The 16,135-nt window shown below is 37.7% G+C and overlaps 1 protein-coding gene across 1 annotated transcript in view; it reads left to right on the forward strand.

Annotated features, from left to right (window-relative positions):
• USP31 (ubiquitin specific peptidase 31) overlaps positions 1-16,135 on the forward strand; it is a 117,794-nt gene that overhangs the window by 71,852 nt on the left and 29,807 nt on the right. The window contains exons 7-9 of the mRNA XM_058286281.2: positions 4,518-4,695; positions 7,698-7,809; positions 8,395-8,489. Of these exons, the coding sequence (XP_058142264.1) occupies positions 4,518-4,695; positions 7,698-7,809; positions 8,395-8,489 (385 nt within the window). The remainder of the gene's footprint in view (positions 1-4,517; positions 4,696-7,697; positions 7,810-8,394; positions 8,490-16,135) is intronic.

The raw sequence follows: 16,135 nt of genomic DNA on the forward strand, positions 1-16,135 counted from the left end.
GGATTTTGGCGAATGCCTTTTCTGCATTGATTGAGATGAGCATGTGTTTTTTTCCCCCTTCAATTTGTTAATGTGGTATATTATGTTTATTTTCTTAAGTTGAACCACTTTTGTGGTGTATAATTCTTTTGATATGCTGTTGGAGTCTATTTGCAAGTATTTTGTTGAGAATTTTTGCATCTGTGTTTATTAGAGAGATTGGTCTGTAATTTTCTTATAGTATCTTTCTAGCTTTGGTATTCAGGTGCTGTTGGCATCATAAAATGTGTTGGGTAATTTTCTCTCTTCAGTTTTTTGGAAGAGTTTAAACAGGACTGGTGTAAATTCTTGAAATGCTTGGTAGAATTCATCTGTGAAGCCATATGGTCCTGGACTTTTTTTTCTTGGGAAATTTTGATGACTGATTTAGTCTCTTTAAATGTGATTGTTTTGCTAAAGTCTTGTATTTCTTGTAGGGGTCAGTGTAGGTTGTTTGTGTGTTTCTAGGTAATGGTCCATTTCATCTAGGTTGTCTGGTTTGTTGGCATATGATTTCTCATAATATCCTCTTATGATCCTTTTTATTTCTGTTGGATCAGTTGTAACTTCCCCGTTTCATTTCTGATTTTATTTATTTGCATTTTATCTCCATTTCTTTGTTAGTCTAGCTAAGGCTTTGTCACTTTTATTGGTCTTCACTAAGAACCAGTTTTTTGTTTTGTTGATTTTCTTTATTTTTTGTTTTCAATTTCATTTATTTCTGCTCTAATCTTTATTATTTCTTTCCTTCTACTTGTTTTGGGAATGGTTTGTTCTTTTTTTCTAGTTTCTCCAGTTGTTCATTTAGATCTTTGATTTTAGCTCTTTCTTCTTTTTTTAATATACTTGTTTAGGGCTATAAATTTCCCTCTCAGCACTGCCTTCACTGTATCCTGTAAGTTTTGATTCTCTGTGTTCTCATTTTCATTCGTCTCAATATATTTACTAATTTCACTTAAAATTTTTTCTTTTACCCACTGATTGTTCAGGAGAGTATTGTTCAGCCTCCACAGATTTGTGAATTTTCCCCTTTCCTGTCTATTATTGATTCCCAATTTCATTCCATTATAATCTGAGAAAGTGCTTTGTATAATTTCTTCTTATGTTTATTGAGACCTGCCTTATTGCCTAACATGTGGTCTGTCCTGGAGAAAGATCCATGAGCACTTGAGGAGAAAGTATAATCCACTGATTTGGTTTGCCATGTTCTGTATATGTCTGTTAGGTCTAGCTTATTTATCATATTGTTCAAGTTCTCTGTTTACTTGTTGATCATCTGTCTAATGATGTGAGTGGTGTGTTGAAGTCTCCAACTATGATTGTAGAGATTTCTTTCTATTTCTCCCTTCAGTTTTGCTAGAGTTTACCTCATTGTATTTTGGGGCACCACTGTCAGGTTCATTAACGTTTATGACTTATTTCTTCTTGGCAGATTATCCCTTTTGTTAATATAATTGCCTTCTGTATTTCTTTTAACTTCTTTACATTTAAGGTCTATTTTGTCTGATAGTAGTATAGGCTACCCCCTACTCTTTTTTGGTTGCTGTTGTGAGAAGTACTTTTTTTTCCAACCTTTCACTTTCAGCCAATTTGTATTCCTGGGTCTAAGGTGAGTCTCTTGTAGGCCACATATGGATGGCTCATATTATTTTTTTATACATTCTGTCAACCTATATGTTTTGATTGGGGAGTTTAATCCATTCACATTCAGTGATATTAATGTAAATACATTATTCCCCCATTTTATTCTTTGGTTTTTGTATGTCATTTCTTATTTTTGTCTTTTTATTTTTTTTTGTTATCCTTTCGCTATTCTTGCCTTCTACCCTCTACTCCAGGACTCTCTCTCCTGCCTTTCTTTCAACTGTAAGGCTCCCTTTAATAATTCCTACAAAGTATGTTCTTTTTTATGAACTTTCGTAGTTTCTGTTTGTTTTTAATATTTTAAACTCACATTCATATTTGAAGGACAGTATTGCCAGATAAAGAATTTGTGGCTGGCAATTTTTCTCTTTCAATATCCTAATTGTATCATACCACTGTCTTCTTGCTTCCCTGGTTTCTTATGAGAAATCCACACTAAGTCTTACTGGGCATCCCTTGTATGTGATGGTTTGTTTCTTTTTTGCTGCTCTCAGAATTTTACATTATTGTTGATGTTTTATATTCTGAGTAGTATGTGTCTTAGAGTACGTCTGTTTGGATTTATTCTTATTGGGGTATGCTCTGCTGCTTGGATGTAGAAGTTTATTTCTTAAATGAGTTTTGGGAAATTTTTATCCATTATTTCCTCAAAGACTCTGTGCCTTCTCAGTTCTCTTCTCCCTCTGAAACTCTCATGACGTGTATGTTGTTGTGCTTTTTGTTATCATTCAACTCTCAGCCCCTGCTCAATTTTTTTCCATTCTTTTCTGTGTTCTTCTCTCTCTTCAACTTCAGCTTTCTGTCTTCTGTATCACTTATTCTTTCTTCTAACATTTCGCTCTGCTATTATATGCCTCTAATGTATTTTTTATCTCATCTGTTGTGTCTTTCATTCCCATGAGCTCAGTTACTTTTCTGTTCAGGTTTTAAGATTCTTCTTTGTGCTATCTCAGTGTCATGTTGATGTCCTTTCTCGCTTTAGCCATATTGTCTTTCATCTCATTAATTTGATTTTGAAAATTTGTGTGTATTTCTTTGATTAGTTGTCTCAAATCCTGCTTGGGCCATTTCTTCCATTTACTTTGTATAGCTTGTATTTTTTTTCCCCCTGATGTCTAGGTACTTAATTATGATGGTAAGTTTACTCTTTTGCTCATTTTCTCTCTTTTGTAGGGATTTAGTGGCAGGAGACTGTTATTGCGGTTCTTTGATTCTTGGAACAACCTGTTCTACGTCTTCAGGATTGTCCCTGTTAGTTGCCCAAATCTGGTCCCTGGACCTAGTAATGGGTTGCTGGCTTGCTTCAAATGGCCTTGGGGAGGGAAGCCTTTCTTATTTATTTATTTTTAATTCCCTCACATGCACTTCCTTGGTTGGCCAGCAGATAGCACCCTTAGGTGGGCCTGTCATTTCAAAGCTGAGTTTCGGTTTGTTTGCTGCTACAAGGACTGGATGGTTATGACAGAGGTTCCTGCCTGGAGGCTAAGAGCCTTGCATATTAAACTTTCTCAAAGACAGTTCAACCTTTGCTGGCAGCCCTCTTTCTTTCCAGGGGTAGGAAATAATTCCACTCCCCTCTGTGTCTTCAGCAACCAGTCCTGGTCCGTAGGGAGGGTGTTTGAGAAGACTGGATCTCTTTAGTCCTTCAGTGGTGGAGCCCCACTTGGCCTGGAAGGGTTCCTAGGACATGGCAGACCAAATTTGTGGGTCAATAGCTGAGTCATCCTTAGGCTGTGTCCCTCTTTTTCCAGTTTCCTGGGGAGGTGGATCCTCTTTGTCTATAACTGCAGATCCGAGGCTGGAGAATGCAATGCTTTTTCCTTGGGCGGGGGCGGTCGGCAGCTTTACTCTACTCGTGGTCTTAAGATTGAGGTTCCTTTCCTTTGCCTCTCTCTTGTTGGGTGGTGTCCAGCCTTCCCCTGGTATCCACCACCCTAGAGCTTCTTTTTCCCAGGTCATTTCTGCTTGTCCTTTATTTTTTGTGTGAAGAGAGAGTTCTGTATCTTTCTAATCCACCATCTTACTGGAAGTTTTCTAAAGAATTCTTTTTGATTGTTGGTTGCATGTCCTTGTGGATCATTTCAGCAAACTTGCTCTTTCAAAACTGTATGTAGGGGAGCAAGTGTAGCTCAGTAGTTGAGCACCTGCTTTGTATGTACAAGGCCCCAGGTCAATCCCTAGTATTTCCTAGGGAAAAAAACAACAACTGTATCTAATATTCACTAAAGTGAAGAGTTTTAATTTTTGCTTTTAAGATGTATAAGAAACCTAAGTAAGGCTAGTTAAAAAAACTGCTGAAGACAGGGAGAGGGAAAAAGAGGTGTGATATTGGGGCATTTTCAGGATTTAGAGTTGTCGTCTATGATATTGCCGGGACAGATGCAGGACATATATCCTGCCATGACCCACTGAATGGACTGGGAGAGAGTGTAAACTACAATGTAAACTGTAATCCATGCTGTGTAGCAATGTTCCAAAATGTACTCATTAAATGCAAGGAATGTACCACACTAATGAAAGAAGTTGTCAAGGTGGGAGGAGTGGGGGGGGGTGGGGAGTGGGGTATATGGGAACCTCTTATATTTTTTAATGTAGCATTTTGTGTGATCTATGTATCTTTAAAAAAATAATAAAAAAATGAAAAAAGGCTAATGGCTGCTCAAGAAATTATCTTACTATCTTTGTGGCTAGATGGGTAATTTCAGAGTAGAGCATTTGTTCCTTTTTTTTTCCCCCCAGTTACAGTTTAAATTTATAATGACAATCTAATTTTTTCTGTTGGGTAAATTTCTTTGTAATGAATGAATAAAAAGAATTTGGAAGAGATAAGATGAGTTCTTTTCATTGTATTTCAGGAATTCACTTAAATAACAATCTAAACCACTTGAAATTTGGCTTGGATCACCATAGGCTGTCTTCTACACAATCAGCTGTAAAGCAAGGAAAAACGGATTTGCCCCCTACAAGAGCAGGAAGTGACAAGATTGTTCTGTTGGTGTGTAACCGGGCCTGTACTGGGCAGCAAGGGAAAAGGTACAAACCAGTGCATTTTCTGATAACTACTGAGGCTTTTGAAGTCTAATATTTTTAAATGTTTTTAAAAAGTAAGGGGTGAATAATCCTTACTTTTTAAAATAGTTAACTTTTGATTCTAATATTTAGGAGGAATATATGTATAAGTTGGCCTGGTTTGAGGGGAAGGTATAAAATTAGAATGATTTTTCGAATCTAGTTTAAAGGCCCATTTTACATATATATATATATATATATATAAATATATATATATATATATTTCAAGGGCCTCTAGACCCTATATCTAGCTGCTTTCTTAACAGCTTTTTTGGTCAGTTCTTAACATATCTAGTTGAATGGTACCGGCATTTCAAATTTATGTCCCAAACATCTTATTATCTTGCCCTATAAACATGGCCATCCAATATTTCCTGCCTTGACAAATGACACCACTATTCATTCATCTGCACGAGCTGGAAACTTGGAGTCAGAAATCTGTCTCATTCCCTCTGTAAGAATTTATAGGGGTTTTAGACTATTGTTTTTTTAAAGACTTATTTATTTCTCTCCCCTTCCCCCATCAGTTGTCTGTTCTCTGTGTCCATTTGCTGCGTGTTCTTCTTTGTACGCTTCTGTTGTTGTCAGTGGCACGGGAATCTGCGTTTCTTTTTGTTGCGTAATCTTGCTGCATCAGCTCTCCGTGTGTGCGGCGCCGTTCCTGGGCAGGCTGAACTTTCTTTCACGCTGGATGGCTCTCCTTACGGGGTGCACTCTTTGCGCATGGGGCTTCCCTACATGGGGGGCACCCCTGCGTGTCATGGCACTCCTTGAATGCATCAGCACTGCGCATGGGCCAGCTCCACACTGGTCAAGGAGGCTTGGGGTTTTAACTGTGCACCTCCCATGTGGTAGACGGATGCCCTATCCGTTGGGCCAAGTCTGCTTCCCTATACTATTTTTTAAATCAGCCTTATCACAGTAGTAATGTATCCTGAGTAACAACAAAGGTAGGGATGTGTCAGAGTGAAAAGGCTGTTTTCTAATATTTGTCAGGGCAGTCTTTATTATAGTCTTTTAAAATTTTGCTTTGAAATATTTAAGGGTGGTAAATGACATCAATGCAAATGTGCTGATTTGTATATTTATGATATTCACCCATAAATATTTTACAATTGCACTGTTCTAAACACAGGATACAGCATTGAACAAAACAGTAACTATAAAACTATAAAAAACTATAAAACTATAAAACTAACTATAAAACTAACTATAAAAAAGTAGATCCATTACCTTCAGGTAGAAATCACCACTTTTAAAACATTAAAAAAGGTTAATGTGATAGTGTGTCACAGTGGGAAGACTGTCAAAATTGCCTTAGAGAGGGAAGTCAGGGAAAGCCTCTGAGGAGATAGATGGCTGCTGAGTTGAGCTCAGTTGCTGAGTGCTATGCAGACATCTAGGGAGGAACAGCTCTGGCAGAGGGAACAAGACTAAATGGAGCCTGGAATGTTTAAGAGAGAGTTCATTTAAGAACCCATGGACTCCTCTTTATGACGCTAACATCTTAAGAGTGAAAACATTACCCTGTGAAAAGTTTGGCTAGATGATTTATATGTGCTTCTGACTTACTTCATTCATAGCACATTAGTTTTTAAGCAGAAGGTTCACTGTTGAGTATTATTTTGAATAAACTGATGGTGGTTAGGAGTGGTTTTCTTGGTGCCTCAGCACCTTAGCTCCAGCCTGAGTCAGGGTTCATATTTCGGTTTGTTCATTTGTTCATTCACTCATTTACTCATTCATTCAACATTTATTAAGTAGCTACTGTTTTTAAGGCATTGGCTATGGTGCTTGGGCTACTAAGATAAGTAAGTTACTGTTCCTGCTATCAAATGACTCAGTCTATGATTGGAAGGAGACAAATAAGCTGGCAACCCTTATAGCACAGTGTAGTTAGTACTGTGGTGTGAATGGCACAGGGAACAAACCCAACAGGGTACTTCCTGGGAGAGAAGATTCTCTTCACTGGGTTTTGATGCAGACGAATAGTAACTAGCCTAGAAGAGGGGTTGGAAGTGAGGGAGTACCTGAACAAAGATATGGATGTGTGAGAGGAAGACACATGCAGAGAACACTGAATAGGTCTGAATGGCTGGGACCTGGGTAAGAGTTTAGACTAGGTCAGTAGTGCTCAACTTGGCTGCATATTAGAGCCACTTGGGGCTCTCCTAAAAACATCTCAGCACTCACGCCACTTACCAGACTGATTGTATCAGAATCTTTGGGTGCTAGATTTTGGCATCAGTGCCTTTTAAAGCTCCTTAGGGGATTTTAATGTACAGCCAAGATTGAGAACCATCTGCCTCAGCATAGTAGCTGACATTCACTGTTACTTGCTTACCAGTGCCTTTCTTGTTGTCAGAGACAACCAAGACATGGCAGCTTGCTTGCCAGACCTTCCAACCCTGTTTTTCCCTCTGGCATGTATCCCCTGGCTTCTTTGACCCATGCTGTTTTTGTTGTTGTTTTTAAAGATTTATTTATTTACGTTATTATTTTTAAAAATTTAACTCCCCCCCCCGCCCAAATGGTTCTTTTGTCTGTCTGCTTATTTTTTGCTTGCCTTCTCTAGGCAGCACCAGGAGCCAAACTTGGGACCTCCCACATGGGAAGCAAGTGTCCAATAGCCTGAGCCATGTCCACTCCCCGCCATGCTGTTTTTTAGACTCATCCACTCCCACTTCTCTTTCTTTACCATCTCCACTAATCCTGCCCCATATCCTAGCATCATACTCCCCTAGAAGCCATTTTGATATATGAGTTGTTAAATTTCATTTAGAAATCTAAACTTTTCTTCTGACTTGTTTATTTACATATGAGATAAATTTCCTCTTTGTTTTATTTGAGAATTATCTAAAGCCAGTAATATTATGATTCCATTTTTAAAAGGTCAAGAATAAGGAATTAAACTATTAAAGGAATTGCCATACTTTAAAGGCTATTACAGTATTTATCTGTGTTAGGTTTGGACTGCCTTTTGTTCTACACTTAGAGAAGACAATAGCATGGGACCTTCTGCAGAAGGAGATCTTGGAGAAGATGAAGTATTTCTTGAGGCCCACAGTTTGCATTCAGGTTTGTAAGTATTTTGATACTCCTGCATAGCATACTTGTGCATCCAGTGAAGAAAGTAATTGAAATGAAATTTAAAATTCAGACCTTGGCACTGGGGAGGACCAGAAACCAAGCTGAAATGCTGGAAAGCCTGGTAAAAAGCTGTTTAGTAAAATCAGCTGTGTTCATATTTTTGTAACTGAGGACTTATCCTTCATTTTATGAAGGGTACTTGGAAAGGTTTTCTTTGAATTGCTGTTTATAATATTTGTGTAATGAAGTTTTGTACATGATCAGCTTAGAAAGCTTTTGGTAAAATATTTATCTGTATATTTTTAAATTTGTGATTTTGAGAGTACCCGTGGAAGACAACAATGTTAATGTTCAGCAGCTACAGCAATATACTAACTTGTCTTGTATAACATATTTGATATGTAAATTGCATTTGGGAAAATCATATTTAAAGTATATTAGCTTAGTTTAACAGCCTTCATTTTGCAAAATGAACAAGTTACTATCCCTCTAATCTTTTTTGCAAATCCTACTGTGAAACAATAGGCTTTTGAAGAGGAATTCAGCATAACTCACATTTAACATTCGATGCAGGTGTGTCCATTCAGTTTGCGTGTGGTCAGTGTTGTGGGAATAACATACTTGCTGCCCCAGGAGGAACAGCCCTTGTGTCACCCAACAGTAGAAAGGTAAAAAAATAATCACCTATAATTTCATTTATGCCCATGTATGATTTTAAGAGATATCTGGTACAATTCCCATATAAATGTGGGCAAGTCCTTTAGCCTCATTTAGAAATTAAGTATGTATTTTACCTTTGATTCATATTTGAGGATATGTTTTATGATCTTTCTTGAACTAAAAAAAGCCATGGAGTACTCATATTAGGAAAGCAAATTAAAATATGTCCTAGGACTAAAGATAACTTACACATTCACCAGGATTAAAGGTTTCTAAAGTAGAACTCTAATCATACCATTTTCTTCCTAGAAATCTTTAAATGGTACCCTGTGACCTAAAAGACAAAACCCAAGTTTCACAGTACATGAGGTTCTTCACAGTGTGCACCTTTGTTACCTCCCTTCTGTTATGCCTTGCTATTCCTCAATCCATGTATTAGTCAGCGTTTTCCAGGGAAACAGAACTAATACAATATGTAAATATTATGAGATTTATTATAGGAATTGGCTTATGTGACTGTGGGAATTGACAAGTCAAAATTCCATAGGACAGGCCACAAGCTGGAAATGCTGATGAATTCCCCAGGAAAAACTGACTGGTTGAAGTAGAGATGGAAATTCTTCCTTCTTACTGCTGAAATCATCACTTATCCCTTTAAGATCTTCAGATGATTGGATAAGACTTCTCTCATTGCTGAAGGCAGTCTGATTTATTGATTGTAGATGTAATCAAGCATACATGCAATCAAATGACTAATGATTTAAATTCATAAAATATCCTCACAGTAGCAATCCAGGCCAGTGCTTGTGTCACCAAACTATTGGATACCCATAATCTTATCTAGCTGATGCATGAACTTAACCATTATACTCCACCTGAAACCTTCAGCAGTGTCAAAGTTCTGATGATTGTTTGAACATACAGTACATTTTATGCATGTAAAAGTTTTTTAAAATTGTACCTCTTTTTGTAATTTGAGAGGTTGTAAGTTTACTGCAAAATCATGCATAAAATGCAGAGTTCCCATCTACCACACTGTTATTAACACCTTGCATTAGTGTGTTAAATTTGTTAATATTCTCAGTATAGCGAGGAACTGTATAAAATGACAGCTTCCTACCAAACTGAGAGGGATATGTCAAAGCGAAGAATGACACACACATATCCAGCTTGGCGAGTAAATGAGCGTTTATTAGGGGGCTTGCATGGGATCCTTGTCCTTGGCAGTGGGAGGAAAGAGAATAGTTCTGAGCTTGATCATGTGCCTACTAAGAACTTGCTGGGTCTTTTTTATCGTTGTTGCTATGTGCAAGTGAGGCATAAGCATAACTAAAAGAATGCAGCACTTTGCGCAAAATTAAAGGTACATACTTTTAAAGATGTTTATCCAGGCGTGCAGGGCTGTGTGTGACTTCTACAGAATGCTTTGATTATGATCAAAGAAGCAGATGTTCATATTGCTTACATAAGGAGGGAAAGGTCAGATAGAGTTTACTGACTTTTAAATCTACTTATTCTCAGGCAGTTGTTTCTTGAGGCATGTCTTATAACTAGCTGAATCTAGCTCTGCAGTTTAATTTAAGGAAAGGGCAGTAAGCATTGGGGGATGCTAAGTTACCTAGGCCACAGTTAACAGTTCACGAAAGCACATTTTTATAATTGTACTGTTAACTCTAGTCCATTGTTTTTGATAGAGTTCACTGTTCACTCATTCAATTATTTAATTCAGTGCTATTAATTACATTCACAATGGTATGCTATCACCATCTAATATCAAAACTTTATGATCAATCCAGATAAAAACTCTGTACAATTTTAGCATTAATTCCCCATTCCCTACCCCTACCCATCCCCTGATAACCTATATTCTAGATTTTGACTCTGAGTTTGTTTATTCTAATTATTTCATATCAGTGAGATCATACAATATTTTTCCTTTTTATATTTGCCGTATTTCACTCAACATGATGTCTTCAAGGTTCATCCATGTTGTCACATATATCAGGACTTCATTCCTTTTTATGGCTGAATAATACTCCATTGCATGTATATACCACATTTTATTTATCCATTCATCAGTTGATGGAACACTTGGGTTGCTTCCATCTTTGGCCAATTGTGAATAATGCTGCTATGAACATTGGTGTACAAATATCTGTTTGTACACCAGAGTGGGATTGCTGGATCATATGTTAATTCTATACTTAATTAACTTTCTGAGGAACTGACAAACTGTCTTGCACAGTGGAATTCCCTGTTTCTCTATATCCTCTCTAACACTTATCATTCTAGTGGGTATGAAATGGTATTTTGTGGTTTTGGTTTGCATTTTCCTAATATCTAACGATGTTGCTCATCTTTTCATGTGCTTTTGGCCATTTCTGTATCTTCTTTGGAGAAATGTCTATACAGATCTTTTCCCACTTTTTAAATGCATTGTTTCTCTTTTTATTGTTGAGTATAGAATTTCTTTTTATTTTCTGCATATTAAACCTTTATCAAACATGTGGTTTCCAAACATTTTCTCCTATTGAGTAGATTGACTTTTTACTTTCATGATGAAGTCCTTCGATGTGCAAAAGTTTTTAATTTTGATAAGGTCCCATTTATCTATTTTCCCTTTCATAGCTTGTGCTTTGGGTGTGAAGTCTAAGATACCATTGCCTAACACAAGATCCTGAAGATGCTTCCTTACATTTTCATCTGGGAGTTTCATATTTCTGGTTCTTATATTTAGGTCTATGATCCATTTTGAGATGGTTTTTGTTTATGATGTGAGGTAAGTTTCCACCTTCATGCTATTGCAGTGGACCTCCAGTTTTCCCAACACCATCTGTTGAAGAGACTATTCTTTCCTCATTGAGTGGACTTGGCACCCTTGTCAAAAATCAGTTGTCCATTTATGTGAGGGTATATTTCTGAACTCTCAATTTGATTCCGCTGGCCTTTATGTCTTTCCTTGGGCCATTGTGTTTTGATTATTGTAGCTTTGTAATAAGTTTTAAGATTGGGAACTGTGACTCCTCCAACTTTATTCTTTTTCGAGATGGCTTTGGCTATTTGGAGCCCTTACACTTACATATAAATTTCATGATTGGTTTTTCCATTTCTGCAGAGAATGCTATTGGAATTTTGATTGGGATTGCAATGAATTTGTAAATTGCTTTGTGTAGAATTGACATCTTAATAGTAGGTATTTGAATCCATGAACATGAATACATTTTTTTTGTGGGAGAGGGAGGAATTCCAGGGATTGAATCTGGGGCCTCGTATTTGGGAAGCTGGCGCTTAACCACTGAGCCACATAAGCCCCCCTAAGTTGGTTTCCTCCCTCCCTCCCTCCCCATTATCTGCTCTTCTGTGTCCATTTGCTGTGTGTCTTCTGTGACCACTTCTATTCTTATCAGTGGCACCGGGAATCTGTGTTTCTTTTTGTTGCATCATCTTGTTGTGTCAGCTCTCCATGTGTGCGGTGCCATTGTCGGGCAGGCTGCACTTTCTTTTGCTCTGGGCGACTCTCCTCACGGGGCGCACTCCTTGCGCATGGGGCTCCCCTATGTGGGGGACACCCATGTGTGGCACGGCACTCCTTGTGTACATGAGCACTGAGCATGGGCCAACTCCACACGGATCAAGGAGGCCCGGGGTTTGAACCGTAGACCTCCCGTGTGGTAGGCAGATGCCCTATCCATTGGGCCAAGTCTGCTTCCCCTAAGTTGGTTTCTTTCATTTGTTATGCTTGTTTTGGTTTTTTTCTTAGGAGCTCTGGGAACTGAGCTATGGGAAGAGGTTCTCAACCAGCTGAGCCACCTCCGTGTCCTCTTTTTATTTATTTAGGTCTTCTTTAATTTCTTTTAGCAATGTCTTGTAGTCTTGTGTGTCCATGACATCTTTGGTTAGACTTATTCGTAGATATTTGATACTTTCAGTTACTATTGTAAATGGAAATTTTTTTCTTAATTTCTTCTTCAGATTGTTCATTACAAGTGTATAGAGACATTACTGAGTTTCACATTGTTGATCTTAACACCCTTCCACTTTGCTAGACTCATTTGTTTGTTCCAGTACCTTTGTTGTGGAATTTTCAGTATTTTCTGTGGATAAGTTCATGCCATCTGCAAATAGGTAAAGTTTTACGTCTGTCTTTCCAGTTTGGTTGCCTTTTATTTCTTTCTCTTTCCTAATTGTTCTAGGTAGAACTTCCAGGCGTGACAGTGGACATCCTTATTTTGTGTCTGATCATCAAATGAAAGCTTTCAATCTTTCACCATTAAGTATGATGTTAACTATGAGTTTTTCATATATATATACCCTTTATCACGTGAGAAAGTTTCCTTCTTTCCCTAGTTTTCTAAGTGTTTGTATTGAGAACAGGTGCTGGATTTTGTCAAATACCTTTTCTGCATCAATTGAGATGCTCATTTGGTTTTCTCCTTTGTTCTTTTAATGTGTATTACATTTATTGATATCCTTATGTTGAACCACTTTTGCATGGGATGCATCATACTTGATCATGATGTGTGATTTTTCTGATGTACTGCTGGATTTGATGTCCAAGTATCTTGTTGAGATTTTCGTGTCTATATTCATAAGGGATATTAGTCTCTAGTTTTTTTCCTTCTGATATCTTTATCTGGCATTTGTGTGAGGGTGATGGGGGCCTGATTGAATGTGTTAGGGAGTGTTCCCTCGTCTTCAGTTTTTTGGTAAGATATTGAGGAGGATAGGTGTAATTCTTCTTGGAATGTTTGGTAAAATCCTCCTGGGAGGCCATCTGGTCCTGGGCTTTTCTTTTTTGGGGGATTTTGATTATTTATTCAGTCTTTTTTTTTTTTTTAATTATTCAGTGTTTTTATTAATTATTGGTTTGTTTTATCTTCTTTTTGAGTTAGTGCAGATAGTTTTGTGTGTTCCTAGGAATTTATCCATTTCATCTAGGTTCTCCAACTTGTTGGCATACAGTTGTTCATAGTATACTCTTACAATCCTTTCTGTTTCTGTGAGGCAACTATTAATGTCTCCCATTTCATTTATGATTTTAGTTACTTAAATATACTTATATCCTCTCTTTTTTTCCCTTTGTAAATCTAGAAGTTTCATTGATTTTATTGGTCTTTTCATAGAATTACTTTTAGTTTTCTTGATGCTCTGTTGTTGTTGTTGTTGTTTGTTCTCTCTCTCCTTTAACTCCAGTCTAATCTTTGTTATTTCTGCTTGCATTAAGTTTAGTTTTTTCTTTTTTTTGGTCTTCTAGTTTTGGGGTAAGGTCTCTAATTTGAGAGATCATTCTTTTAAAAACAAAAACAAAAACAAAAACGTAAGCATGTGGAGTTATAAATTCCCCTCTCAGCACAGCTTTTGCTACATTTTGTAAGTTTTGGTATGTTATGTTTTCATCTTCATTTGCCTCAAGATATTTCCTAATTTTCCTTGTGATTTCCTCTTTAACCCATTGGTTCTTTAAGAGTACATTGTTTAATTTCCATAAATTTGTGAATTTTCCATTTCTCCTTCTGTTATTGGTTTCTAGCTTCATGCCATTGTGATTGCTGAAGATACATTTATGATTTCAATATTTTTTAATTTATTGAGTCTTGTTTTATGACTTACCGTATTGTTTGTCCTGGAGAATGATTCATGTATATTAGAGAAGAATGTGTATTCTGCTGCTCTTGGTCCTAGCAGACCTAAAAACAACTTGTTGATAGTTGTTGTTTTTTTTTCCAGCTCTTTAAATATTTCATGTCACTACCTTTTTGCTTCCATGGTTTCTGATGAGAAATTGGTACTTAATATTATTGAGATTCCCTTGTGTATAACTCATTGCTTTTCTTGTGCAGCTTTCAAAACTTTTCTCCTTGGCATTGGACAATTTGATTACTATGTGTCTGGGCATGTTTCTTTTTGAGTTTATCCTGTTTGGAATTGGTTAGACTTCTTGAATATGTATATTCATGTCTTTTGTTAGATTTGGGAAGTTTTCTGTCATTATTTCTTTGACTATTGTTTCTGCTCCTTTCTATCTCTCTCCTCTCCTCCTGGGCCTCCCATAATGCGTATATTGATATATTTGTGATTGTGTCCCAAAAGTCTCTTAGACTCTGGTTTCCTTTCTATTCCTCAGAATCATTTCAGTTTTCTTGTCTTTGAGTTCACTGATTCTTTCTTCTGCCACCGCTAATCTGCTGTTGAAAGTATCTAGGGAATTTTTCATTTCAATTATTTTGTTTTTTAACTCCAATATTTCTCTGGGGAGATTCCCATATTGTTCATTCATTGTCTTCCTCATATCCTTCAGTGCTTTCTCTGTGTTTTCATTTATCTTCTGGTGCATATTGAGGATCATTTTTTTTTTAAGTCTCTGTCCAGTAATTCCAAAGTCTGGTCCTTTTTCATTGATGGTTTCTGAATCTTCATCTTGTTCCTTTGGATGAACCATCATTTCCTGTTTCTTTGTCTTGTGATTTTTTTTTTTGCATACTATATATTTTCAAGTTTTAAGGTATTAACTTTGGGATTTAGTCCCTTGGGCTGTATTTCAGGTTTGTATCAGCTAGTGATATGATGTATTCTCTTGAATGCCAGGAGCTAACCAAAACCAACACATCAAAGCAGAAAGCACCTTTCACTGTTTTTGCAAATGGGCTTTGATTAGCCTAGTGGTTTCCATCAGAACTTAGCCTTCCTCTCAAGCAGCTGGAGGCAAATGGGAAGTGCAGGGTCTTCACCATCCTGTGTCCTGTCTGAGCCTATGAGTGCAGATAGTCCTTTGCCCCAGGCCATTTCAACATAACTGTTTCTCAGATTCTCCTCAGCTATTAGAAGACAGTGTCTCTGCCTTCGGGACAAACTCTCAAAGAGAGCTCTGGAGAAGTTTCCTGGTTCAGTCTCTTAGACTCCCACCCAGTTGATTGGCCTAGATTTATATGTACTCCATGTGCACACGGGCCTTTCTGCTCCCTCTGGAACAGGGCCAGCATCCACAAGAGCCCAAGCTCGCTCTTCTTTGTGTTGTTGAGAAGTTGAGGAGGAGCCAGTAAGGGTACCAAAAGTGTCTTTAGTTTTGAGGACAGTTACTGTCTTTAATATTCTTCTGCTACCTTTGCCCTTGGGGGGTTGGAACAGTTGCCACCCTCAGAGCAGGGGTCTCTAGCAATTTGAGGTAGCTGATCAGAGCTAGAGATTTGAGATCACCACGTGGAGTTTGGAGGACTAGTTCTTTATGTCCCACCCTAGCAACAGCAAGCTGAGCCGGGAGGTAGAGCTACAATCGCCACTGCTGCCTGCCAGGAGGCTGGGGGAGAGGGGATGGTAGCTGCTGCAGAGAGAGTGAAACCCATTGATCTTTATCACAATTAACTAGCCTCTTCTTTCTGCTCCTCCCTGGATGCTGCACAGTGTTCCCCTAGACTCTGGACTTTAAAGTGATTAATTCAGACAGTTCCTGCCAGTTCAATAGTTGTTTTGGTGGAGGGACTGATTCCTGGAGCTTCCTACTTTGCCGTCTTCCCACTATACATGTGCCTTTGCATATTGAATTTTCTCTGTCCATAATTACTTTCAAGGCCTTTTTTCACACTGTCCCTCCTTTCTTCCTAGTAAAATGAACCTTCCTCCTACTCTGCTACGGCTGTACTTCTAAATATTTATGTTG

This window comes from Dasypus novemcinctus, chromosome 23 (assembly GCF_030445035.2).
Source record: "Dasypus novemcinctus isolate mDasNov1 chromosome 23, mDasNov1.1.hap2, whole genome shotgun sequence".
NCBI lineage: Eukaryota > Metazoa > Chordata > Mammalia > Cingulata > Dasypodidae > Dasypus > Dasypus novemcinctus.